This window comes from Aquarana catesbeiana, linkage group LG01 (assembly GCF_042186555.1).
Source record: "Aquarana catesbeiana isolate 2022-GZ linkage group LG01, ASM4218655v1, whole genome shotgun sequence".
Classification (NCBI taxonomy): Eukaryota; Metazoa; Chordata; class Amphibia; order Anura; family Ranidae; genus Aquarana; species Aquarana catesbeiana.
The window spans coordinates 819,050,236-819,077,945 of NC_133324.1; the positions used below are offsets into that span (position 1 = coordinate 819,050,236).

The following is a 27,710-nucleotide window of genomic DNA, read 5'->3' on the forward strand; positions in this document are numbered from 1 at the left end:
GCTACTCTGACCATTCCCAGTGCCCAGATCAAAACAGACAGGCCTAGCTTGCAGCATAGGCCTGCCTTAATTTGCCTGTGCTGATAATACCTAGTAAAAAAAAAACATTACTAGCACCTACCTATTGGTAGAGGGTGCTACACTAATAACACAATTTTATTCTAAAGGTAAACATGATTAAAATATACTCTGAATCTCAATCTGTGTCTTGCACACTAAATTGAGCAGATGAATGTCAAATGAATATACTGTACGTTAAAAAGTATGTTTTTATATCCTAATCTCTACACTAATGTGTACATTGTATCTGATCAATCTTGTTAAGTAAAAGTTAAAAATTGCTTGATTTACCTGCTTGTTGGTCAAGCAGTACAGCATTACATCTAGGTTAATCCCTAAGCACTTCCTCAGGCTCCTTTCCCCCAGTGATCAGAGTAGATTGTAACTTTGTAGTGAATCACAAGGTTTGAGGCAGAAGCAGTGGCTGATCTGTGTCATACATTTATAAACACAGCCAAGGATTGCACAGACACCAGGATTTACATGTTTGTGTTATCTCTGAGCCAGCATCTTAGTCCAGGAAGTACATGTTCATCCTGGAAAAAGATGGTACTGCCCATTTGGTTGGAGACAAAACCAAATGAACACATTGTCAGTTATTGTCAGTGTTATTTTTACACATTACTTAGTATGGATGCACTTACATAAAAAATTGGACCCGCTTCAAGTTTCATATGTTTAACTGTGTTATCATGTCGTGTAATTGAATTTGTTTATTGTGGTGTTCTAGATGTGTACTACAACATCAGCTCGCTTTATCACTGTTGGGACTCTGGAACAGGGAGGCATTTTTGTGAGTTATATTGCTTAATGAATGTTGATACCTTCATAATATGCCAATGTATAAAAGATTGTTTCTCTGCATAATTTGTGTACTAATTTGTATAAAGTCTACATAATGCAATGCCTTTACATATTATATACTTTACATCTTTTCTGCTTAGTTGGAAATATGTTTCATAGGTTTTAATATTTTTTGTGTTATTTTAAAGCAAATACAAATACTCATGCTGGAGAATTAAGGGAAAACTCAACCTCTGCATACAAAAACAAAACAAAAAAAATAACATATATATATATATATATATATATATATATATATATATATATATATATATATATATATATTCTATTTATTTTACTTGTTAGAGTGTCACTTTATTGTATTATGCCATACTGCAGGAATTAGATTCTGCCAATCTATTTGAATCCATCATTTTTTACTTCAGAAGGTGCTTTAGAAGGATCCTTACCATGCTCCAAGTACAGGTTGTTGTACGGATATTGTTTGGGAGCAACTAGAGCATAGGATGGAGACTTTTCTCCAAGGTAGAACTTAAGTACCATAAAGGCAAAGAACCCAAGGAACACTTTAAGCATCCAATCAAAGTGTACAGGGGCTGGTGAAGAATCAACTCGATGCTGGAGGTACTTATCAAAGTCCTAGTGCAGAGTCCCTTTCCAATTTCTCCTAAAATCAGGATGGTTCCACATGTACCATGGATCTCTTTCTTCCTGTGACTTTTCAGGATGCATTGGATAATCTCCATAACCCCTTCCATCATCTGGGTATGGTTTATAGTCCTCCAATGGCAAATTATACTTCTTAGCTGCTCTCACACTGGCATAGGGCACCAACCAGCCAGCTCCAACCCTCTGCCAAGCTATGGGTACCTGGCATGCGCTGCGTTCCATAGCAGCCAATTACCCGGCCCTGAACACCGCCATGATTACTAGTCCCTATTTTTAATATAATTTAAAGGCCAAAAGCAACTCCGTTTCTGTTTTAATTTTTTTCCTTTTTAAAAGCCCAGCCCGCAGGGAAAAGTATAAATGCTTACCTCACCAATGCCACTGAACTCTAAAGTCTTATGTAAGAGATAAGTTTCCTGCAGAGTCTTCACTGACATTTCCAGGAGTGCCAAAAGCCTGGTTCCTTACTGTGCTCCCTGTACCTTCTGCCTTTGCTACAGTGTGCTAAAGTTAAATAGGGGGTCGGTAAATGAAACCACAGAGTGCAGAGCTGGGTTGCAGGCATCCTGAAAGGGTTGGATGAAGAGGATTTTTCATCAAATTATGTACAACATCAGTCTTATTAACATTTCATAGCAAATTCATGATTTTTCTGATTTATGTTTATTTACCTGTTATTGGCTTCATAGGTGTGTGCCCACACTTTAGTGACAATAATATGGGCTGATAAACTCTCTTCCCAAGAAGGGAAGGGCCGACCAAACAGCTGTATTGCCCAAAGTGTGTACCTATGCTTGAACTATAATCATTTAGGTATTTACATATTCCTAACAAGCAGTAAAAGAGCTTTACACAAGCCCTTACTGACCTCTGTAGCTGATTGTACTATGGAAAAGTAATCTCCAAATTTGCAATATCAAACTGTTCCCCACATCTCATTATATTTACAAGCACAGATGTAATGTTTACTTCGGAAATATATCTGATGAAAAAATACAGGCAACATTAAAAAATGAAAATATATTTTATCAATTTGCTACAGTATATGCTTTTATCATTTACATTGTACAAAGATTAGCTCCTCATTATAATTTTAGCTTGTCCTTGTTACTCAGGATTCAGGAATTAATTGGCAGTCTGGCTTCTTTCTTAAAAAACATTTAGAGCATTTTTTTATCTTTCAAAATGTTTAAACCCCAGCTTGAGCTGAAACTTTTCTTTGATTTGGATACATTTGGGAAGAGTCGGTGCTACTGTCTTGTTTTACCTGCTCACTGTCACCTTGTTTGGGAGATTTTACCTCACTGCCTGTCCTGTGACACCAGGACAAGAAATGAGGGGCCCGGCCATCACTGAAAGAGGCACAAGAAACAAATAACAATATAACAAAGCTAAAGTGTGTTTTGGGTAGTCCCTCCAGGGGTGATAGAGTTTAAAAAAAAGGCACAGGTTCTGTCTAGTTTTAAAAAATAAGTTTTGGCTGGAGTTTGGTAACTGTTTGTATGCCAATGCACATAAACATTATCCAAAGTAACTCTTTGTGGTATTTTCCAAACTATAATATTGAGGACAAATGTAAAGTTAATTTTATGCCATGTGTGTTGATCACATATACAGTTAATTAATAAATACAATATTCTTGTCTTCCATGTCATAGGGACTAACAGAAACAGTAAACAAGACCTCAAACCTAAACTTTAGCCTGGTAAGTAAAAAAAATTCCCCTCCTTGCAGGAACAGATTTTTTTTATAAATCACATGTGACCTGTGTCTATAGATGCCAAACACAAAGGCAACATTTGGCCAAATGTTTTTTGCCATCATCAGTAAGTATACAGTCACCTCATATAAGCTAACTGATACGCTGTCACAGTTTCTGAATTAGTTCCAGTTCAACAAGAAAATGTTCTATGAATCCCAGCAGAGGGATGGTTCCCTGTTATTGAAATTTAGCCTATGATATCTTGAAGTGTCTTATTTAAAATATTCATTACAATTATAAACAGTACCTTAGAGGGGGGAAGAGTTTGCATTGTCATTGATGCCCCTATTGTGCTACTGAGAATAGAGCGCAGTATAAACCATTTATAATGACAGTTCTCAACTTTGCTATACTTTTATAGAGGAAGGAAAAGTGATAACATAAATGCTTCTTACCCATCACACAATGTCAATATATTGCACCTTAAAAATCCTTAGCTGTAGTGGCTGCATTCATTTTTTTTCTTTTATCTTCACCTGGTGATCCTTTGAATAACAACTTCCTCTCCAATTGGTGGCTGCGCTTACTCCACTGTATCAGTGGAGGAAACCAGCGTTGCCACACAGGCTGGACTTTAAGCGGAGCTCCACCAAAAAGAGGAAGCTCCACTTGTTCGCACCCTTCCCCCTCCACTGTCACATTTGCCACTTTTTTGGGGGGAGGAGGGGCCAGAAATGCATGTAAATTGGCGATGTTACCCGGAAGTGGGAGCGGGTAACTGTCAAAACCAGGTACCCACTCCCACTTCCGGGTAAGATCGCCAATTTACATGCATTTCTGGCCCCTCCTCCTTCCCCGGGCTGCCTTCTGAAGCACACCCAGAAGATTGCGGAACCACTCAGAAAGCGCAGCGTAACTTAGGCATGCACAGTAGGAAACTGGCAGTGAAGCCTTACTTACGCCGGCATCTGCACCCAAAGCTGATTGACGAATGGGCTCGGGGTCCTGACATCGCAGGATCCCTGGACAGGTATGTGTCTTTATATTAAAAATCAACAGCTACAGTATTTGTAGCTTGTATACAAAAGATACGCTGCGCTAAGGTGAAAATATCAATCTGGAGATTATTAATGCATATGAGGTATACTGAAAATACCATATAAGCAGCTTATCTTAGGGGAGGGGCCAGGATGGAGCACGGAGCCTTTCACTCCACTGAGATGCGATGCACAGCTTATCCCTCCTGACAGGCAAACTTTGAGGCAAACTTTGGAGACTGTTATCAGATTGGTGCACTCACGCACCTTTCAAATGTGAGTACCCTAATGTGGGGAGCTTTTATCATAATAAACATTTATAAACGATATCACACTATCCAGTTTTTCTTTTCCTTTATTCCTAACTGTGGAGTTGCTGCTGAAAACTGTGTATCCATCACTGAGCCGTGGGATGGCTCATAAGCGTGTTCAGACTCAGTCTCACAGCTGAGTCGCACGCTCTGAGGTGAGCGGCTGTCCCCGGGAGGTATCACATCTTGGATTTGATATTCACACTCATTGTGTGGCACATGGCACTTTGTTGTATTTTTGCACTTATCACTGCGATATATTTATATATTTTTTACACGGTAAATTTCAGATTATATAAATAATTTTTCATTCATTATATATACAGTTAGTAGTTTAGTCATCGCTACTCTCATTCTGATGGTATACATCTAGTATATTATTTACACATTGCACCTTAAAATCACTTGTTTTTTTATATATATCCTTTGTGCCTTGCTGTGGCTGGATAAGTCGCTTACGCAGTATTTTCAGCATACCTCATATGCATTAATAATCTCCAGATTGATATTTTCACCTAAGCGCAGCGTATCTTTTGTATACATTGTATTGCACGGCATATGAAACGTGTTCTGCCCAGGCAGCTAGGTGATTTCCACATTTGAGGCAATATACCATTGTGGCTCGCAAAATCCCCTTTTATCTATACAGTATTTGTAGTTGCTGACTTTTATTTTTTATTTTTTCTAGACTGGAGCTCTTCTTTAAAACATGTCTTCCTCTCTTTCCTCTCTATTACATCCGGGTAGGGGTTTTAGTAGTTTAGTTCTTTTATAGTCTACCAGAGCCCATTAAGATATTTGCAAGACAGACTATGAAGCGATAACATGCATAGCATTTAATGTGTCTCCCATGAATAATTGGGTCCAGGTCAGAGAAAGTCTCCAAGTTGCAAAATGCCCATGTGTAATAATATTAATCAAACGTCCAATTGCTTGCATGTTATAGCCACCTCGAAGGGCAGAAAAGAATATTAACGGTATTACTCAAGGTATTTTCTTTGACTTTAAAGATTTAATAAAACCCAAGAACATTTGGAAAATGTGCTAGGATATTTGTGTAGAATATGTTATTGTTTTGGATAATGTTTTTTTTTACATTTATATACAAGTATACTTTTTATGTACTTTGAATTTAAAATATCTTGATTTGCATTGAATAACAGAAAACTGTATTGCACTATTATATTCCACTATTCATCATATGGCAGCTTACCAGTCCTTAGATGGGGTGTCTGCATCTGGTCTTTTTTACTCTAAATACATTTTCTGTAAGTAAACAATATAGGCCATTGATCCTGCCAAAAACCCAGTGTCCTTGTCACTTCCTGTGTATTGAGCTGACTCTCAAACATTATCAGCTTTCCAAGCTGTCTTCTGTAAACTACCAAACCCTCCCCACTTTTTATGATGGGGGTGATGGGAAGGGGAAATGTTTGTATTTCAAATCAGAAGAGCAATTAGAGTGATAACACTGCTCCTCCATAGATACAGTATGGCGAGTGAAAGTTGTCACCCTAGAAGAAGTAGTCATGCAGGATCACTGGGTGAAAATAAAGGGAAAAAGGTATAATTTTTTGGTGGCCCTGCCCTAAGGTCCAGCAGCTCTAGATATAGGTATACCACTTAATTAAAACTGTATTACTTTGGAACCTACATAAAGTCTCAAGGGAATCAGTACTGCAAATATGAACAGAAACTTGTCACAACTCTTTTACAGCTACCAAACAGGCAATCTTGGCGACTGTCTGCCTTAAACTGTCAGGAGGTTTTGCAGAGAGCGTTAACTCCTGTGGTAAAATAAAATGCCTTCTCTTTTAGGTCTAACATGCTAAATTCCCAGACATTAGGTCTCCTTGGATAGCGTACATGCACTCAACTGGCCTACAGTATATACTTTCATTTTTATAATGGTATTAATCAAGGCTGTTTTTTTTTTTTACTTTTTCTCTCTCGCTGTTTTCTTGAAGCAAAATTCATAGATGCAAATGCTGGTTTCCCTAGCATCCTTCATGTATTTATTTAATTACCTTGGCTATTCATATTGCACCAATACTTTAGTCCTACCTTTTGTAGGCAATGGGTTTTCAGAGTCATATATTGGGATTATTTAATACCTATGAATGTCTTCCTTAGTGATTCTGTACTGATATTGTATAAGTGACCATGGCATGTACATCTGCTCATTGTATGCATGTTCACTGTGTGTGTGTTATTTTTTCTGTCTGACTTTGTTCTATTGTAATCTTCTTGCAAAACCAATAACATTCGTGTGAAAGAACTTTAACAGAAAAGAAACTTAGCAAAGGGAAACAAAAGTAGCCAACACATGTTAGAAATGCAACGCTGCAGTAAATTATGTTTTTGTTTTGGGGTTTGCATTCAATTTTAAATATTTTCAGTTAATTTGCTGTAACCTTTACTGAATAAAATTAAATCTGATTGTCTAAGTATAGCAGGAAGGATTTTGTTTTCCTGGACCATGTTTTATACCTATGCTTTAGAACAGGGATATGCAGTTAGCGGACCTCCAGCTGTTGCAAAACTACAAGTCCCATCAAGCCTCTTCCTCTGGGTGTCATGCTTGTGGCTGTCAGAGTCTTGCTATGCCTCATGGGACTTGTAGTCCTGCAACAGCTGGAGGTCCGCTAATTGCATATCCCTGCTTTAGAAGGATGTTTTGCCTTGCTCTGTATCAACTGTGAGTTTAGCGGATTCTTTTAATTTTTTCTCTACATTTGTTGAACTTTCTAAGTAGATTTTCTACTTTCTTCAATCTGACTATGACTATGTAACTATGCAACTAAATCCCCCCCCCCCCCATAAATTAAAATAAATAAGTCTGTAACAATTATCTTTCCCTCAAAATGTGCTGCCATGGGTTTTCATTGCAGACCCTCATGTAACCACAAACCTAAGCTTTGGTCACATGAGCTCAGCTTAAAGACTATGAGAACTGTCATCCAGCCAATTAGCATCTCTTGAACTCTGATCCCCTTTGTATGAGAGCATTTTTTTGTAGGATAAGTATACCGTATTTCCTTTATGATTCATTATTTTACAAAGTACATTTGTCAGAATGGGTCTAATATAAGAATATACGGATACTGATCTAATTTTGGAAATCACTTACAAATGGCTCATAAAACTGCATTATCAAAAATTATGTAAAGGAGGCATAGTGGTCTTAAGTTCCACCGAGATGGCGTGAATTAGAAACAGGTTCAGTGAACAAAGGTAACATTACTCCTTTATGATGATTATATAATGATAGCTTTACATATTGCTGAGAATACATCTTGCTCTTGAGGATTTTATTCACTTTGGATATCCAGTAATTACATAAATAAAATGTACTAAACTCTGCTGAACTTTTCTCTACAAATCAAACTGAGGTGATTCAGCAATAAGACTTTTTAACAAGCTTGTTTAATATTATATCTATGACCGGAAAGCTACAATGCATTCAGACTAATGCCCCGTACACACGGTCAGATTTTCCGACGGAAAATGTGTGATAGGACCTTGTTGTCGGAAATTCCGACTGTGTGTAGGCTCCATCACACATTTTCCATCAGATTTTCCGACACACAAAATTTGAGAGCAGGCTATAAAATTTTCCGACAACAAAATCTGTTGTCGGAATTTCCAATCATGTGTACACAAATCCGAAGCACAAAGTGCCACGAATGCTCAGAATAAATAAAGAGATGAAAGCTATTGGCTACTGCCCCGTTTATAGTCCAGACGTTCAGAATGATCAGATTTTCCGACAACTTTGTTTGACCGTGTGTATGCAAGACAAGTTTGAGCCAACATCCATCGGAAAAAAATCCTAGGATTTTGTTGTCGGAATGTCCGATCAATGTCCGACCGTGTGTACGGGGCATAAGTCTACATATTTTATTTGTCATATTTATAATAACGAGGCCCTTTGGGGCTTATTTCTAGTAACAATTAGCGCCGCAGTGAACGACCAATTCTCCCGTACGCCCTGCCTGCCATTTCAGCTCTTACATCTAAAGGTTATCTAAGAAGAACTTCCTGATTTCAGTTGATAGAAGAATAACTGTGTGGTAAAGACCTATGTTTTAATGAGGGCAGCACAGTGGTGTAGTGGGTGGAACTCTCACCTAGCAGTAAAAAGGGTCGCTGGTTCAAACCCCAACCATGACACTACCTGCCTGGAGTTTGCATGCTCTCCCTGTGCCTGCGTGGGTTTCCTCCGGGTACTCCAGTTTCCTCCCACACTCCAAAGACATGCTGGTAGGTTAATTGGCTTCTGTCCAAAATTGGCCCTAGTACATGAATTTGAGTTGTGGACCTTGGATTGTGGGCTCCTTGAGGGTAGGGACCAATGTGAGTGTGCGATGTAGGTGTGGAGCGCTGCGTAAATTGACAGGGCTATATGGGTACCTTAAATAAATAGAGATAATTGTAAACACACAGCCACACTCACTCAGGTTGAACTGGATGGACTTGTGTCCATCCAATTAGAAAATTAGAAAACCAGACAGCATGAAATAAACATTTAGTGTAATTAAGAGTTACATTGAGAATGTGAGGGCAAACTTTAAGTCTTGCGCAAAATTAACAAAAAGTTACAGAACTCTGCTGACCTTAACATTACTCCATTTTGCTTTAGAAAAAAACAATAAATCTTAAGGGTTGATTTGCTAAAGGCAAATAGATTGTTCACTTAGCAAGAGATTTTTTCCTTAGCTTACTGAAAATTCACCTTGAAAAGAATAGCCAATAACAAGCCAAGGAAAATTAAAAAAACTGTATTTTTACATGCACATGATTGATTGATGGAACTCAGCAGAGCTTCACCTCATTCACAAAGTTAAGACAAAATTCTCTTACAAAGCTTGCCTTTACTAAATTAACCCCATTGTGTAAAATAAATAAATCAATAAATAATATTAATATAGCTGAGTGGGTCTGGATCAAAATCAAAAAAGAGCTCTTCTCTGACATGCGATCAGGAGCTTTACTTCCTGCGCTCTCCTGGGAAAACACCCAAGAGGGCACCCAGTTGTCTTATAGCAGGGCAGACATAGATGACCAGTCTATGGTTTAGGAAGCCAACTAATTTATATTATTTTTTTTTTATGTCATGTTTAGAATGAGGCTGCTAGAGAATAAAGTGGTTGTTAACCCACTAAGCAAAATTTACACCATACTATAAAAAAATGCAGCTATATACCTGTTTTCAGAGAACCGATAGGTGCTCACGTGACCCACCATCTCTTGGCCTGACAGCTGCAGCGGGCGGGGCCGAGGATCCCCTGCTTACATCAGTCAGGAGGGGAGGAGGAGAGAGGCGGTGGGTCATGTGAGTGCAGATCGGCGCTCTGAAAACAGGTATATAGCTGCATTTTTTTTATAAGGCACAGACATAGGGCAGATTACATTAATAAACAGAGAGGATAGTTTAAAAACTGAACAATAATTTCAGCAGCAGGTGGGGAGGGGGCGGGCATGGACAAAGAGCTGACAGGCAGGGAGGGGAGGGGGGAGAGAACATAGGAGAGCACAGAGGAGGACAGAGCAGACTGCGGATGACAGAGGCACGTAAACTGACCTCGGTGTCAGGGCTCATCAGCCATGATATACTGTGGTCAGTTTACAAAGGGGAGGGCAGAACCAGGCAGAATCAGCCAGATATTTCAGGTAATGCAGGGAGCCAAATGACACAGCCCAAGCACTGTGCTGTATAACATGCTTTAAAGGAACAAAGGAACAGAATTTTTTTTTTTTTTTTTTTTTTTAGGTTAACGAACACTTTAACTCTGGTAATTAAAAGGGGTAATTAAAAATAAATCACTTTCCCACTACACTCTCCATATAATCTTTATTATTATTATTTTTGAATGTAACTAAAACCATAGTCAGGTGACAGGCTTCCTCCAAAGTCCTCTTTCTTTTGGTTTGTAGTGTGGGACTGTACTTCTTGTAGTGCCCAACTCACCCTGGTGACATGGACACTGCACAATGGTTCCAAAGGAGTCCATCAATGGGTCCTCAAAGCACCCTGCAGTCTTAGGCCGGCCATACACAGTGCAAATTTCCGTGGTTGCAGGAAAGAAATTTGCACTATCCCCCATCAACACAGGCAGTGCTGACAGGGGAATCAGCCTTTGCCTTCTCCTAGCAGGGGGGCAGGGGTCGATGGGGAAGCCACCCCCACCAGGAGAAGACAGTGAATCCGGCAGGCTGGTTCTTGATTGATCAACTTGGTAGAATTAGCATGCCTATTAATGGTTCAAATCTCGGCTGGTTCCTGCTGAATCGGGCTGGATTCGAACCGTGTATGGCTGGCTTTAAGCTTACCACACGTTACAGTCTGATTGCACAATCTCCTTTAGATCCACCAACAAGTATGCAGTACAAACACCTGCCTGATTGGATAGAGAGTGATTGGATGGATTGGGTAGGTCCTTATATTACATAGTTTTTGTAGATGTAAGGTTCATTGTATACAGAATGTATGGTCAGATTGTAACATATACAGTATGATGACTCATACAGTGGCAGTTTTGTGTTGTCAGAACATATGGGGTGGCAACAAGCCTAGTCTCTATTGGCAGGGGTCTCAAAACTGCCACCCGGGGGCCAGATGCAGCGCTTTGCTTTCCTTTATCTGGCCCTTGGGGCACTGTTCAATCCAATGACAATAGTGATGGAGCATAATTCCTGTCACTGACACCAATAATGCAGTATTATTCCTCCCACTGACACCATCAAAAGGCCACAATTCCTTCCACTGACACCAACGGGGAAAAATTCCTCCCACTAATATCAACGCCAGGACATTTCCTACCCCCACTGGTTACAGTCTGCCCCCCCGCCAAGTCTGAAGGTAGGTAAACTGGCTCTTTGTTTAGAAATTTTGGAGACCCCTGCTATTGAGGACCACCAGTCTCCATAGGGAAAAGAGGTGCCTTGGATGCTAACTTTATAGAGACTTTAGGTAAGTAGTTCAGAATATTTTTTTTTTTTTCATAAAAACTGCAAATGAGTCGGGAGTTTTGCTTAATGTGAAGCTATGATAGAAAAAAATCTCTGCTCTAGAGATGACCATAATGCTTGGGCCCTCTGAGCTAGGGATTTCTTTTCCCTGCATTCTCTATAGTTGGGTCCTATGTTCTAGTCATTGGACATAATAGCAAAATTTGCAGTAGAAGCAATGGCCATTATCGTTACTTTAGTTCATCTATTGTCCTTGTTTCTTGCTGAATTTCTTTTATGTTTCATTGGCAGATAAGTGAAGGATCTGAATGCATTTTTATACCTGCCAAGCTGTTTCTGTCAGAAGCCCCCAACAAGTCTTGGCAGGTGGCAAAAGAACTGGTGAACAGTTACCCCTCTGAGAAGAAGATCAGGGAATGCTATACCACTCTTCAAAACTGGAGTGTCTACAAGAAGAAGATGACAGGGAAGCCACAACATGGCTTCAAAAATTATAATTCTGGGAGATAAATGCAGTACTTGCCTTTTGTATACTGTATGTATGAACAACAAACTTATATAGAACTGTAAAAAAAAATGTATCAGTTCATTAACTTTTATTTACGGTATTTGTATTCTTGTATACTTGCAATTATATTCCCATGACAGTAATGAGTAACAAGCTATTACAATTTACTGCTGCAAGGTCTCATTTTCTGGTAGCCACTATGGATCTGATCTTGTGCAGAAATGTAAGGAAAGAAAGAAAACATACTTAAATTTCTTTATTTAAAAGGCTTTGTATCAGCTGTAGTGAAGTGATAGATCTAATCATATCCAAAGCAATGACATAAACAGCAAAGTGGTGACATTCCTGTTTTTTTCCAGCAAATCAAATTTTGCTCATTATACACCTTAAAATGATAAAGACAAACTGGATACCCTTCACTAAGTAGTAATGCGAGGATCAGAATTACAACATTTGAGTCTGCAACTTTACATAGTCAGCAATTGCAAAGCCCATATTTCTATACTGACACATATCCTTTAGATTTTAAATTTGAAATATCCTACTTGAAGCTTAAGTAAGACATTTACCCAGACATTTGAATATTGTTTTAAAAATTTACAACCACAAAAAACAATGCTATATGACAAAAAATAATTCAAAAACAAAAATGTATTGTGTTACAACTTACCAGTCTTTAAATAAATTGGCTGAATTAGTTTTATTTTCTGGGCTTTTGTTTCTTCATTTTTACTTGGTGATCCTGTGAATCATACACTTTCAGAGTTTGCTCACTCCTCCACTGTATCTATGGAGGGATGCTGGACTTCAAAAATGACATAAAATTCAGTAATATCCAAGCTGAAAAGTAGCGCTGTGTAATACTTTGCTGTGATCACAATAAATAGTGCCAAGTGTCAACAAGAATCTATGCAATACTTGCTGTGAAATGAAACAATGTAGTAGATACAGTGACGGAATTACCAGAGTTGCAACAGTCACACTTGCGACGGGGCCCGGCATTCCGCCACTGTGGGGGGGCAGCAGGGTTGCTATTCACGGCTCTGAGCGGACACCGGTGTCTGTCATGAAACAGTAGCACTGATAGAAGCACCGGCATTAACGTTCTATTTGCCCATCCATCCTCTCTGGCACGGGGTGAGAGCGGACACACATCTGATCTCCCGGCTCCCCCCTCCCCTCTCCTGTGTGCTCCGCGGGCAGTCAAGTGTGAAGCTGAGGGGCTCACATTTCCCGCGGAGCACACAGGAGAGGGGAGAAGGGGGAGCCATGAGATCAGCTGTGTGTCCGCTCTCACCCCGTGCCAGAGAGGACGGATGGGCAAGTAGAACGTTAATGCCGGTGCTTCTATCAGTGCTACTGTTTCATGACAGACACCGATCTCCGCTCAGAGCCATGCTGTCCTGAGAAGGCAGACGGCACTGATGGAAATTAATAGCATTCACTGAAGAGCACTGATAGGAGGCACTGATGAGCACTGATAGGAGGCACTGATGAGCACTGATAGAAGGCACTGATGAACACTGATGGGCACTGATAGGAGGCACTGATGAGCACTGATAGGAGGCACTGATCAGCACTGATAGGAGGCACTGATAGAAGGCACTGATGAACACTGATAGGAGGCACTGATGGGCACTGATAGAAGGCACTGATGGGCACTGATAAAAGGCACTGATGAGCACTGATAGAAGGCACTGATGAGCACTGATAGAAGGCACTGATGGGCACTGATAGAAGGCACTAATGGGCACTGATAGAAGGCACTGATGGGCACTGATAGAAGGCACTAATGGGCACTGATAGGAGGCACTGATGGGCACTGATAGGAGGAATTTATGGGCACCAATGAGCACTGATGGGAGGCACTAATGGGCACTGATAGGAGGCACTGATAAAAGGCACCGATGGGCACTGATAGAAAGCACTGATAGGAGGCACTAATGGTCACTGATAGAAGGCACTGATGGACACTGATAGAAGGCACTGATGGACACTGATAGAAGGCACTAATGGGCACTGATAGGAGGCATTTATGGGCACTGATAGGAGGCACTGATAGGAGGCACTAATGTGTACTGATAGGCTGCACTGATAGGTGGCATTGATGGGCACTGATAGGTGGTACTGAAGGGCACTGAGGAACACTGATAGGCAGAACTCAGGCAGTATTGATGGGCAGAATTGAAGAGTACTGATAAGTGGCACTGATGGATGCTGTTAGGCGGCATTGATGAGCACTGATAGATGGCACTGATGATTGGGGCACTTATTATCAGTGTAAACAGTTTACTGACATTCTTGACAGTTAAAGGCAGTCCTTTCCTAACACAGACACAGCGTGGGACGAAAGGGCTGTGGATAACCGGCAAGTGTGATCAGCTGATCACATAGTAAAGGGCTGCTGTGATTGCACTGGATGCATGTCCCAGGAGTCATGTGGAAAGCACGGTTTTGGGAGGATGTCCATGGACACCCCCCAAAATTGGAAGCCCGGGACTCGGATGGCAGGGGGGCCCCATCATGGTTTCTTGTGCCGGGGCCCTGAGGTTCTAGTTACGCCTCTGAGTAGATACAATGTAACAATGATAAGGGTCAAAATATCTTTAACAATAATAAGCACCCAGTGTGATAAAAATCAACAGAAATAAGTCCACTTAAATAGCTTCTTATTGCAAAACAACCATCTTCCCACCAGTGTTTCTAACCACCATCGACATGTGGAAAACCACTCACCCCACTGCCTGGTCTTCTTTATTACAAGAAAGGCAGATAGCACTTTGAATCCAAAGCTGTTAGAGATCCTCCAACTGGCTTTACCCCCAGTACAGTCAATCAGATTCTCAAAATCCACCGCAGTAAATAAAAGAAAAGCGAAAATCATCCAAGCCTGTTTATTGTGCATATAGACATCCAATTACAAGCATAAAAAGGTAATTGGCATGTAACAAGCATCCGCTGCTGAGAGGAGACCGTGCACACGGTAAGTGGCAAGAGCAAACAAACTTTATCTCTGAGTGCTGATAAAATTAACCTATTCCTCTCTGAACCAGCCAATACTGTTTTTTTGCAGCAGGATGACCTGCTAGGCCCCTCCCCAGCTCTGCTGTCTTCATAGGCTGTGTGCAGTACAGTGATAATGTCCCCACAACTTTTACAAGGTAATATCTGGGTTTGTAAAGGCACTTTGGGCACACAAAGTCGATTTATAAAGTTTGTGGCTATTGAGGAGGATGAAGGGTGTCAGGTTCTAGCTTGGCTATTTCTTATTGCAGTGAAGTAAGAAACAGTCAGAATTAAAGGAGAAGTGTGGGGTATTAAGAAAATAAACATACATAAGCACCTAGGTGGATGCAGCATCGGATCTATTCTGCATCTGTCTCCCACCGACTCCACACCGAGAACTGTGAGATCAAAGACCACTGATCACTCAGTTCTCGGTCTTTAGTGAGCAGAAAGCTGGTGACTGTCAGACACCGACTCTCTCCTCTGCCCCTCTAGCGCTCACTGGACCTTTGGGCTCTGCAGGGGGAGAAGATGGCTCAAGCTCTGTGGTGCAAACTTTGGCTTTGACCCTACTTCTCCTTTAATAGTATTTAGTAAATTTAACTGTCATTCCTGTCCAAGTCAGGCTTGGATGTCCCAGTCTTCTGTGTGTGACCAGCTAATTAACCACTTCAGCTCTGGAAGGTTTTACCCCCCTTCCTGACCAGGCCATTTTTTGCGATACTGCCCTGCATTGCTTTAACTGACAACTGCGCGGTCGTGCGATGCTGTACCCAAATAAAATTTACGTCCTTTTTTTCCCACAAATAGAGCTTTTTTTTGGCGGTATTTGATCACCTCTGCGGTTTTTATTTTTTGTGCTATAAACAAAAAAAGTCGACAATTTTGAAAAAAATAATATTTTTTACTTTCTGCTATAAAACACATCTAATAAAAAGATTTTAAAAATCAAATTTCTTGATCAGTTTAGGCCAGTATGTATTCTGCTACATGTTTTTGGTAAACAAAATCCTAATAAGCGTATATTGATTTGTTTGTGCAAAAGTTATAGCGTCTATAAATTATGGGATACATTTATGGACTTTTTTTGTATTGTTTATACTAGTAATGGTGGCGATCAGCGATTTTTAGCGGGACTGCGACATTGCGGCACACAAATCTGACACTAAGTGACACTTTTTGGGGATCAGGGACATCAGTACACTGTCACTGTATAAATGACACTGGCAGGGAACGAGTTAACATCAGGGGTAATCAAAGGGTTAACTGTGTTCCCTGGGAGTGTTTTCTGTGTGGAGGATGGCTTAACTGAAGAAAGACAGACAGAGATCCATTTTCCTGCTTAGCAGAAAGACAAGATCTCTGTCTTTCTTACTAGCAGAATGGCGATCTGCCTTGTTTTCATAGGCAGACAGCTGTTCTGCCCCTCTACAAATGATCGCCGCGTTCCAGGCAGACATTGCGTCCACTGGACCCGCTGATTGGCTCCCGCTGTTTCCAATCAGCGGGTCTCTGGTGGCACGCCTGACCCAGACCCGGAAGAAGGAATCACGTACAGGTACGTGATTTTTTGTTCAAGGGCCGCCCTGCCCCAGTAAATGTAGGGCGGGGCGGTCCTTAAGTGGTTAAATATGGCACCAGTGGGCACTGCCCCACCCACCACGCTGGGCCCCAAGAATCTTGTAAGCTCCAGGTGCAACAGGGATGTGTCACTGGGCATGTGCCACGTCTCCACCCAAGATATTGACAGCCGTAGGAGGAGAGAGAAACAGTATTTACTTTCACTTTGTTTACACATGTGATTGCTGTGATTGGACATAGAGATCACATGATACAGGACCAATTTTATTGGTCCCGTGCCCAGGCATATACCTATATGCAACGGACACAGTGATCACCAGGCTCATGGGTGCACGCTATAGGAGCCTGCCAGCATGTCCACTCAGATTGGATGTGGAATTCCCTTCCACACGAGGTGGTCTCAGCGGGGGGGCATTTATAGTTTCGAGAAACTATTAGATAAGCACCTGAAGGACCGCAACATACAGGCATATACAATGTAATACTGCAATATAATCACACACATAGGTTGGACTTGATGGACTTGTGTCTTTTTTCAACATCACCTACTATGTAACTATATGTAACTATGAAACATTGGCAAAGCTTCCATCTGGTCAATGTACATATACAGCCAGATGAAAAGCAGTTAAAGTTATTCTGACCCTTAGTTAAAGTGGTTGTAAACTTCTAAGATTAAAAGTAAACAGAGCATATCCCTTTTTAGTGTGCACTAGTCTCAATCCAAAGCACAAAGTGTGATTTCTGTCTTTTCCATCAGCTATCTGCATTAGTCACTTCCAACATATTATCCTAAAACCACAGGATTTCAGGAGATGGGCCAGCCCCCCCCCCCCTTTTCCCCAGAACACAGTAGGCAATTGACAGCCCGAGCTGTGAATGTTTCCCTATGACACTCTGTGGAGGTGGGGTGTCTCCATTACCTCCACTCAGGTCTCAGATTACACCCAGTTCTCCTCTATTTACAATGTGTGATATCAGATGCCCATCTCCTGCCTGCTAGGGCTGAGAAATGGCATTTGATCTGTGTGTTTTAGAAGGCTTTAGAGGAGAGGGGTTGTAAATAAACAAGAACAGGCTATGTAGGAGGATTTGTATAATCCCTGTGCAGGGCTGGTGCAAGGATTTTTGTCACCTTAGGCAAAACCATATTTTGCCGCCCCCCCCTGGCTCCACCCCTGACTCCACCCTATTTGCCCTGCCTATGTACACCCCACCTTTGTAATGACGTGCCCATCAAATGCAGCCCACCAGCGCCCATCAATGCAGCCTACCAGTGCCATCAATAAATGTTTGCTTGCTTCCATACATTTGGGAGTCGGGACACAGACACAGTTCTCTGCCGTCGCTGCTCCTCTGGCACTATGTGCGAACGGAGCAGCGGCTGCCTGCTGATGCTGAGACTTAGTTTTTGCTGCAGAGAGAAGATAGTAGGAACACCAGTGGCCGGGCGCCCTAGGCAGCAGGGCGCCCTAGGTGGCTGCCTAGTTTGCCTAATGGTAGCATTGGCCCTGTCTCTGTGTATCACCTGAGCCTTGTCACTTTAGTGGATATATGTAAGGGTTTATGACCACTTACAAAACAAACATCAAAAAACAGGACCTGCAAAATGAGGGAGTTTATATGCAACTGACCTGTCACCCATTCCTTGATCTGTTCAGGAACTATGAAGATTCTTCACATTCAACACTTTGGAGAGTGTCTCCTGTTTTGTGCCGTGGTTTCTTCAGCGGACGCCTACGTCACTGTTGATGTAGTGATGTATGGACTGGTGAAACCACAAATCGCAGCAAAGGAACAGTCAGAAAAGTGCAGAAGAGCAAAGATTGGAGGAGGGGCAGGTGAGCATAAACCCTCTCCTTGTGCAAGTTATGCTTTTAGACATTTTTTTACCCTAAAGATAGAGTCACTTTAAAAATAATACCATCACCAGTTTGAACGAGCGTGATTTAAAAAAAAAAAAAAAAAAAACATTATATTGTCATGGGTCATGACCTATAAAGTCATTAAAAACAACTTTTGCTTGAAGTGACTGCTACTGATAAATGATCCAGCAGAGTGAAAACCTAAAAATAAGACCAAATGAATCTATTGATCTTTAGAGGGGTCCATGTATCTGTCTTGTTATTTGCTCACCTAAAGAACTCACATGGGCAGTATGTGAATGTGGCTTTCTCAGCAGTGAGGCAGTATCAAGGGATGTTATGTTCCTCTATGGAGAGCTCCATGCCTGCTGTGCAGTCATCATCTGAATGGTGAATCACTGACACGTTCATTTCACAAGATGTCATTTCTCCTAATTAGCCAAATATTGTACTATAAAGTCATGAGACTCATTTCCCATGTTTATAGAGTCATTTGTAATCTCTTCAGACTTCCAGCCAATTTAGTTGTCAATTTATATTGTGCTGCACAGCTAATATTAAGGTAGAAGATTAAGATTACAAAAAATGAAGTCTGCATAAACATTTTCAAGTTTTACAGTTACACATGCTAATTAATATCAACATTAAAGTATATGTAAACCCAGCCAAAAAAATCTCAATATCTTAAAGGAGTTGTAAACTTTCCAGGTTTTTTACCTTAATGCATTCTTTGCATTAAGGTAAAAAACATTCTGTGCTGCAGCAGCCCCCCAGAACCCCCCCTTTTTTCTTACCTCATCCCAACCATTCCAGTGATGAGAACGACCCCAGCAGCTCCAGCCGCTGTCTTGGGTCCTCTTTGGACAGATTGATAGCAGCAGGAGCCATTGGCTCCCGCTGCTGTCAATCAAATCCAGTGACACGGGGGACGGGGCAGAGTCCTGCTGTTTGTGTGAATGGATGCAGCAGCAGGACATGTCTGTTATTTAAAGAAAAAAAAAACCTTTACAATCACTTTAAAGTAATTTCAAAGTCAATTTCAATACAGATATACACAAGGCACTGAAACAAAAGCAACATAAAGAAATTGCAGCTCTAAATATATGTGTATAAACAATAAGGCTGGGTTCACACTAGAGATCACATCGGCTCACAGCAGGAGTCCGGTGCGTCTCTATTCACCATTTCAGGTCCGATTTCAGCCCACATTTTGGGCTGAATTCAGACCTGAAATAGGCCAAAAGACACACAGGACTCCTGTGCAATTCGCTCCGGAGCCGCTGCGGAGAGGTGTGAACTGGCTCCATAGAGAGCCGATCACAATCTCCTGCTATGCGAATTGGATGCAGAGAAATCCACATCCTATTCGCAATAGTGTGAATCCAGCCTAAAAGTGATCTTAAAAAAAGTTCAAAATTCAACTATTGAAGAAGTCCAGTGTGAATCTTGTGCAAAATAATAGGGTAATGTATCCATGGTGGTCCCCCACCAAAAGTAATCCAAGATCCAAGATTGGAAATTGTTTGAAGTTCTTTGGGAAAGGTCAACAGCTTACCTCTTATGATCTAGATCCTGTAATATGTGAGATTTGCTGTTCTATATTTTAGACAGCAACTACATCTAGTGAGTGCGAATTTCTGCTTTCAGTGAAGGCGGCACTGGGTGAATCAATTACTTTTGGTGGGGGACCACCTTGGTTATGTTACCCTACTATTTTGCACAAGATTCACTCTGGACTTCTTCATTAAAATACTACCTTACTGATTCTGCCATGAAGGTCCTTATTCAGGCACTTTAGTTATAGGGTGACAATACTCCAGTACACATACCAGTACACATGTGAATTCCAGTACACATACCAGGACTCAATCCTGGAAAATTAGGTTTCACTCTTTACCCAAGAACCCCTCGCCCAGCATGAGTGAGAATCCCTGAGTACTCCTCAGTGTTTCTTTTCAGCCCCCCTATAGAGACCACAATCCAAATAATGGAGACACATACTTCCCATCCAGGACCCATCACTGGTGGTAGTGGTTTGGGTGGCAATCCCCCAACTTCCAGTAACAAAGGTCAGTGATTACTTTTTTTAAAACATTTATTCTTGATATTATTGTTGAAATATTTGAATGTCCACAGTCCAGCCACAGTTCTACTTAATATCACAAAATGCAAAATTCAAACCTCCACTATTATCTCTACTTTCTCTGCTTCACTCTGTTATAACATTATGCTTACTTTTGTCAAATTACAGGTGCACTTTAAACTTTCTAATAGTATAGTATATTAGTAAATTGTGTAATAAAAATAAATGGGTGTAATTTGCACAAAATACAACTATTAAAAACTGCTTCCTCCAATGATATTTTTTTTCAAATGAAGGTGAGGTTATTTAAATTTTCGCACGTAACCTCAAACTTTCAAAATAATTATTTAAATGTGTCACTTTTCAGTGATAAAAAACAGCATAGTTGCTAGAAATATAAAAATGGTATGCAATTACTTATGGTGAAAATATGCTTTAGAGCATTTTAACTTGTGGATCACTGCATTCCTTACCTGTCAAGACTATTGATGCGGAAATCTTTAACAATAGCTTTAGGATAAAAGAAAACTCCTCATCATGCAATATGTGAAAATCAGAAAAAATAAAAATTTAAAAATAACATAATCTTTTTTTTTCAAATCTGTAGCTTTCAATAAAATCCCTCAGTGATCCTTCCATTTTTTGGACACTTCCTGATTTAAAGTAACACCTGCTTCCCAATTGTGCCCCTGTGTTGTCACAATGAGCAATGATGTGCAGCCAACACTGGAGTAAGTGCATGCAGACAGGAAGTGACTGAAAGAAGCTGGAGGAGATCAGATTTAGAGATGAGGTTTGGATTGGCTCCTACCATGGGTTCAAGGCAAATCCTGCCTGTGATTTTTTTACAGATTTGCTTGGGTGCATAATGTACCATAATGTAGTGGTTGGCCAACAGGCCAATAAGAGGGCCTTGAGTTGACCTCCCCTCTCATCTCTTATAAATAGGGGGTAGGGCATAGAGCAGCCATAGTGTTAGAGAATTGGAAGCTCCTGTAGGTAAAGCATAGGTAAAGCTGAAAAAATGCACAGGAAGCGATTATAGTCAGTGAGGAAACTGTAGTATAATTCTGAGTGCTAAATGTTTGAGCAATAAACTCCCATTTTTGTTCTTATTATTGTTTATTTTTGTATTTCATTTTATTTTGTGGTTGCTTTAAAATCAGTGGTCACTTTTAGCTGCTGTCCCCTCTATATATTTTTTTTTTGCGGCAATATAGAGTATAGGCTTTTGTTTTATGATTTGGTATTTTGTGGTTTTCATTTATTTTGGGGGTATATTGTTTTTACTTTTTATTGATAGGGCCTTTTTTAGGTCAAACATCCGTTCGGCCTATTATCCCTGGCTATAAAATCATAAAAGCCCTAGCCTGTGCTCCTTGTCTCTAGTTAATGGTCAATTAAACCTGCAAATCACTATTCAGAAGCACTGTGATGTAACCAAGAATGAAAAAAAGTAAAAACAATACTTTATAAAAATAAGGTCACTGCAGTTTTTTTTATAATGCACAGCGCTTTAGCAAACCAAGCCCCCCGTTCACACTGGTGCAATTTGTCATGCGATTTGACAGTTCCAAATTGAATCCCATTATCGGCAATGGAACCGTTCAAATTGCCTTAACTCATGTCGCAGCGACTTTGAAAACAATTTCTTCACTATTTTTTGTTGATTTAATTGCAGCGTGCATAGTCTTCTGTTGTATGAAGTTGCAAGCCACAATGAAATCAGCAGTGCAAATTGCACTGATGTGTAGCTTTGAAATCGTGCGGAAGTAACGCAATTTCAAAGCCGCACCTGTGTGAACAGGGGCTAAATGTCATACGATAAAAGTTTAGATCTACTTTGGATAGGTACTGGATAAATGCAAGTCACCACTAGGGCAGAAAGAAAACAATTTTTTTTTTTATGTGCCCTGTTTACACCGAAATGCTGATGTGATGTGCAGTGGATGAGATTAATGTTTGTCTTTCTTTTTTTTTTTTTTTCTCTCTTTCTTTGTTATGTAAATTAAATTTTTTTTCAATAAAATCAGAATTGAAACGAAATGCTGATGTGATGTGCAGTGCTTTGCATTGCAGAAAAATGCTCACCACATTGCTCGGTAGGCACACATCTTCCCTTAGTCATTGTTACAGTATATATGAGGACCCCCCTGCTTAGGGCACTCTTCTGTTCTAATCTACTTCTGCTTGGGCAAAAGGAAAAAAAAAAGCGGTCATCAATATAATACATGCCAGTGAATAGAAACGCCCCCTCCTCCCCATAAAATAATATGGTTTCTGTCACAATTTTTTGCTGCACAAAATAAAAATATATGTAACAATGTCCTGTACTTCCTGACTGAACAGTAAGAATACACTTTATTTTGTCACTAAAGTACTAACCTTTTCATTTAAAGGCCAGAACTGTAAAATAACAAAATTATGCATCTCATGAATATGTCAGCTCTGTTAAAATAGCCCAGTTGTTTGAAGGGATTTTAGCATGACGTAAAACACCTACAATATAAATTGTGGTTTGACAGTGCACACTACATATTAGGTGAGAAGCATGATTACTCCCAGAGGACGCAATTTAGAGAGACTGTTGAGAAACTTGAGATGACATCCGCAATTTACAAAAACGACTCCTTTTTTTAATTAATCCTGCAGCTTTAAGATCACAGGCAGATGTAACATTTGGAATATTTTACATGTGTCCTTACACTTCAGCTTTTTTTTTTTTTTTCAAAGGGAACATTTTTATTGTATAGAGTATATACAATACATGGGTGTACAGAGTCATAAGGTTTACAAATACAGAGTCATTGGTTAGAAGAAAAAAATGACAGTCTTACGTATACAACGATGTGTATTGAAGGTTAATGAAAAGGTAGTGTTTAAACAGTGAAAGTGAGTAACTCAAGGTGTAGTATTATAAAACCAATACCTGTGTGAAGCGGGCAACGTGGTTAAGCAAGGTATCACAGTTTCTTCAGTGTGTTTATTAGGAATCATATCTGTTATGTTGTCTGCAAGAATATCTGTTTTTATAGGCGCACAGGATATCTACATGTGTGATAGCTCTTAGTAGTTATTGGTGTTGGTGCGTCTTCCTTGATAGATGGCCTAGTGAGTTCCTAAGTGATGGAGCCTCATAGGGTTGCGGTCACCGGACAACTAGCAACCCCTGACAACTATAGTGGTGTAAGTGGGCCTATTCTGTGGTCAGGATTGTCTGTCATAACTATAGGCAAGACTTGGTGTATGACATGAGAATATGGGGGAGAGCAGGGAGATCTATAGTTAGGGATGTGTGGGGCTTTTCATGTGGGAGCATAGGGGGAGTGGGAATATAAGGAAAGGAGTTGTGATGGTGGAATTTATCCCCATCAACGGATGCTGATGTAGGTCTATATCATCACTGTGTGTTAAGTGGGTTGGGAGTATTCAGAGTGAGATGGGATCTGTAAGGGTGTTTCCTTCTTCCTCCTCCGAGCTGACAAAGTGTCAGGTCACCATGAGGCTAGGTGACAGATGCACTCTGTAGGAGTCAGAAGTGCACCGCTAAGGTAGTGGACCCTAGGACTGACTGCTGCGGATTGAACCCTGGGAGGTTCAGGAAGCAGGTCTATTGGATCACTGACACAGATCCCACTAGGAGCTAGAGCATAGATTCCCCAGGGCGTGGAGTCTAAGAGCCAGCAGGTGTTCACCAGAGCCTCTAGTGATGAGGATGGACTGCGCTGCAGTCTGGCTCCAGGTCGCGCCCCCCAGGGTCTCACAGCTCAAGCTCACGGTAGACTACAGGAGAAGAGGAAGGAGGCAGCAGGCTTGAACAACAAGGAAAGTAAGGGACAAGCCAAGGTCAGGGCCACAAGCAGACAAGGACAACAGAGTTCTTGCCAAGGTTCAGGGTCACAGGCAACCAGGGATGGTCAGGGACACGCCACAAAGTCAGGGTCACGAGCAGACAGGAATAGTTAAGAACAGGCCAAAGTCGATAACTGGAATCAGACGTAGGAAACACAGCAAGTACACACGGAGGTTAACACACAATGGTTGATCAGCACTGCTGGCTTGCACAGGTTAATATAGGGTTCCCTGATAGGGCCTGGAGTGGGGCCATGCTTAGCGGAGAGGTTATAAAACCAGTCAGGTGAGAGGCAGCTGTTTTTTTAGAGATGAACACATGGAGACAGGTAAGCTGACAGAGAAACTCTATTGCATAACCATGACACATAGTGTTTCATATAAAAAAAATTTTACCGAGATATTATTTGGGAATATTCACTAGATGTCCGGAAGTGGCACAAGCACATCCATATTTTTTGGAATTTGGTAGGGGTATCTCTGGCTTAATGAATCAGTTCTTCCATGTCTGCAATTTTGTTTATGCGTCTGAACCAGTCCGCCAAAGTTGGGGGAGTGGTTGCTTTCCACAGTACCGGGATGCACATTTTTGCTGCGTTTATTGGGTGAAGTGATAGGGATCTGTGATAATGTTTTCTAGGAATGGAGGAGTGATGCAATAGCATCTGGATCAGGGAGAATTCTATTGGGTATGTGGTTATCTTGGTGGTGAGGCGATGGACTTCTGTCCAGAAAGGCTGGATTCAGGGGCAGGACCACCATATATGAAGGAGTGAGCCATCTTTGTCTGCGCACCTCCAACAGTTAGGGGGTACGGTGGAGGAAATTTAGTGTAGTCAAAGGGGTGTTTTATACCATCTGGAGAAAACTTTGAACCCGTTTTCTTGTGCTGAAACATTAGTGGAACCCTTATGGATGGAGGAATATATGTTTTCCCAATTTTCTTCTGAAAGGTTTATAGAAAGGTCCCTTTCCCATCATTGGCTTGCTATATTGGCTTTAGGGCTGTAGTCTGAGAAGAGGAGGGAGTACACATCAGCGATTAGGTGTCTCTGTGGTTTTGTTTTTGTACATAGTACTTCAAAGGGTGTGTTTTGTCTAGTGGGTGCTTTGCGTGTGTGAGAGTGGGTCAAAAAGTGTCTGAGTCGGATATATGACCAGAAGGGAAAGTAGCGCCCTGGTGATTGTGCGGTCAGAGTGGCTAAAGTCAGAAAGGAGCTTCTATGGAAGAAGTGTTCCGCCCGCATGGTGGGGTGAGACCAGACCCCTGAGAGGAAGGTGTCTGTAAGAACCAGTGGAAAATCTGTTTTTTTTTCTGGAATGGGTGTCAGTGGGCCTGGTGCAGACAATATTTTGAATTTGTGGCATGCCTGTTTGAATATCTGTAAAGTGTTGCCAATTAGGGGGTGTTGTTTGTAATCTGGGGGTATATGTGCGGATGCCGTCCACGGTAACTGTCACAATGGGATTGTAGAAAATGCTCAATATCCACCCAAGCTTTGGTGGTGGAGTGGACGTTCCAGTCAATGATTCTTGCTAACTGGCAGGCCTAGTGGTATTTGGCTATGGAAATCCTATGCCTCCCTTTAACTTGGGTAGTGTCAGCCTCTCAAAACTCAGTCTCGGTTGTGCTTTACCCCACACAAATAATGTGCAGGCTTTACGGACCGAGGCAAAAAAGGCTTGTGGTAGTTTTATGGGCACTGCTTGAAGGACATATAATATTCTCGGGAGGATATTCATTTTGACTATGGATGCTCTACCGAACCATGAGAAAAGACCGGTAGACCATGATTTCAAATCTTTTTGAATATTTTGGAGGATCGGAATGTAGTTTTTAGTATATAGGTTGGATAGTATCGAGGGTAACTGGATCCCTAGATATGTGATTGAATCTTGACTCCATTTAAAGGGACATTGTGAAATCGTGTCTTTCTCCAGGCATATGTTCAACGCTTCTGATTTGGCAAAGTTAATTTGCAAGTTGGTCATAATTTTAAATGGGGCAAAATCTTTGAGTACACTAGGTAGGGTAATGTGCGGTTCCGTGAGAAATAGGAGAATGTCGTCGGCGAATGCCGCCAGTTTATAGGTGTGCTTAGCGATTGTGACCCCCTTAATGTCTGGGTTAGACCTGAGGTGTTGTAGTAAAGGTTCTATGGTGATTACAAAGATCAGTGGGGAGAGAGGGCAGCCCTGGCGAGTACCTTTGAGATGGGGAAGGCGTTTGATAGGTGGCCATTGACTCGGACCTTAGCTGTTGGGGCGGCATACAGAGCCATTATAAATTGCAGTATACAATTCTGTAAGCCCAACATTTTAAGGGCTTCCAGCACATAGTCCCAGGCCACTCTATTAAACGCCTTCTCCGCATCTAGAGAGAGAAAGAAACCCCGGCGCTGTGTAGAGGTCAACCATTTGTGTATGTTGATTGCTTTTATGGTGCTGTCTCTTGCCTCTCTGCCTGGTATGAAGCTCGTCTGATCTAAGGAGGTGACTTTGGGTAGAAAGGGCAAGAGTCGATTGGCTAGGATTTTAGCGTAGAGCTTGAGGTCTACGTTCAATAAAGAAATTGGTCTGTAATTAGTGAGGGATCCTTATTAGGTTTTGGGATTACTGTAATGTAAGCAGTAAGAAGGTCGCAGGGTGGGGGGTGATCAGCCGTGATAGAATTAAATGCTCCTAGAAAGTGTGGGCGGAGTATGTCATTAAAGGTTTTGTAATAACCTGTTGTTAGGCCGTCTGGAGCAGGACTCTTTCCCATTTTTAACTGTTTGAGTGCCGAGTCAACCTCTTCAGAGGAGATGGGATGCTCTAGTTCCCTTGCTTCTTGGTCAGACAGTCATTTGGGGGTGTATTTTGTGAGGAGTTCTTTGATCAGGTGAGTGCGTGCGGTGTCTACTGGTTGTGTGGTCGAGGGTCTTAAGTTGTATAAGTTAGTATAATATGTGACAAATTCAGTCGCTATCTCGCCATTCGTTGCTATTTTATGTCCTGATGAATTGTTGAGGGAGTGAATTGTCGTAGATGCTTTCTTAGTTCAGAGGGCATTTGCTAGGAGCTTTCTGGATTTATTTCCGTATTCGTAAAATATTTTTTGGGCTAGTATGTAATTTTGTTTGGTTTGTTTGTTGAGTACCTCCAGGAGATCTGTCCTAGCTTTAACAAGTTCTTGCAGTGAGGATGTAGCTTGGGTGGATTTACAGTATCTCACAAAAGTGAGTACACCCCTCACATTTTTTTAAAATATTTTATTATAT

General features: G+C 41.1%; 1 protein-coding gene and 1 pseudogene across 4 annotated transcripts in view; one reads left to right on the top strand and one right to left on the bottom strand.

The window, feature by feature from the left end:
- LOC141114803 (cyclic nucleotide-binding domain-containing protein 2-like) overlaps positions 1-12,749 on the top strand; it is a 218,222-nt gene extending 205,473 nt beyond the window's left edge. For 2 of the 4 annotated variants that reach the window (XM_073608422.1, XM_073608424.1), the window contains 3 exons: positions 791-853; positions 3,191-3,238; positions 11,847-12,749. In XM_073608422.1, coding sequence (XP_073464523.1) covers positions 791-853; positions 3,191-3,238; positions 11,847-12,065 — 330 coding nt within the window. In that variant the 3' untranslated portion in view covers positions 12,066-12,749. The remainder of the gene's footprint in view (positions 1-790; positions 854-3,190; positions 3,239-11,846) is intronic. The other 2 variants (XM_073608423.1, XM_073608425.1) reach the window with 2 other exon arrangements.
- LOC141124227 (NADH dehydrogenase [ubiquinone] 1 beta subcomplex subunit 8, mitochondrial pseudogene) lies at positions 1,261-1,788 on the bottom strand (annotated as a pseudogene).
- Positions 12,750-27,710: the final 14,961 nt, after the last annotated feature.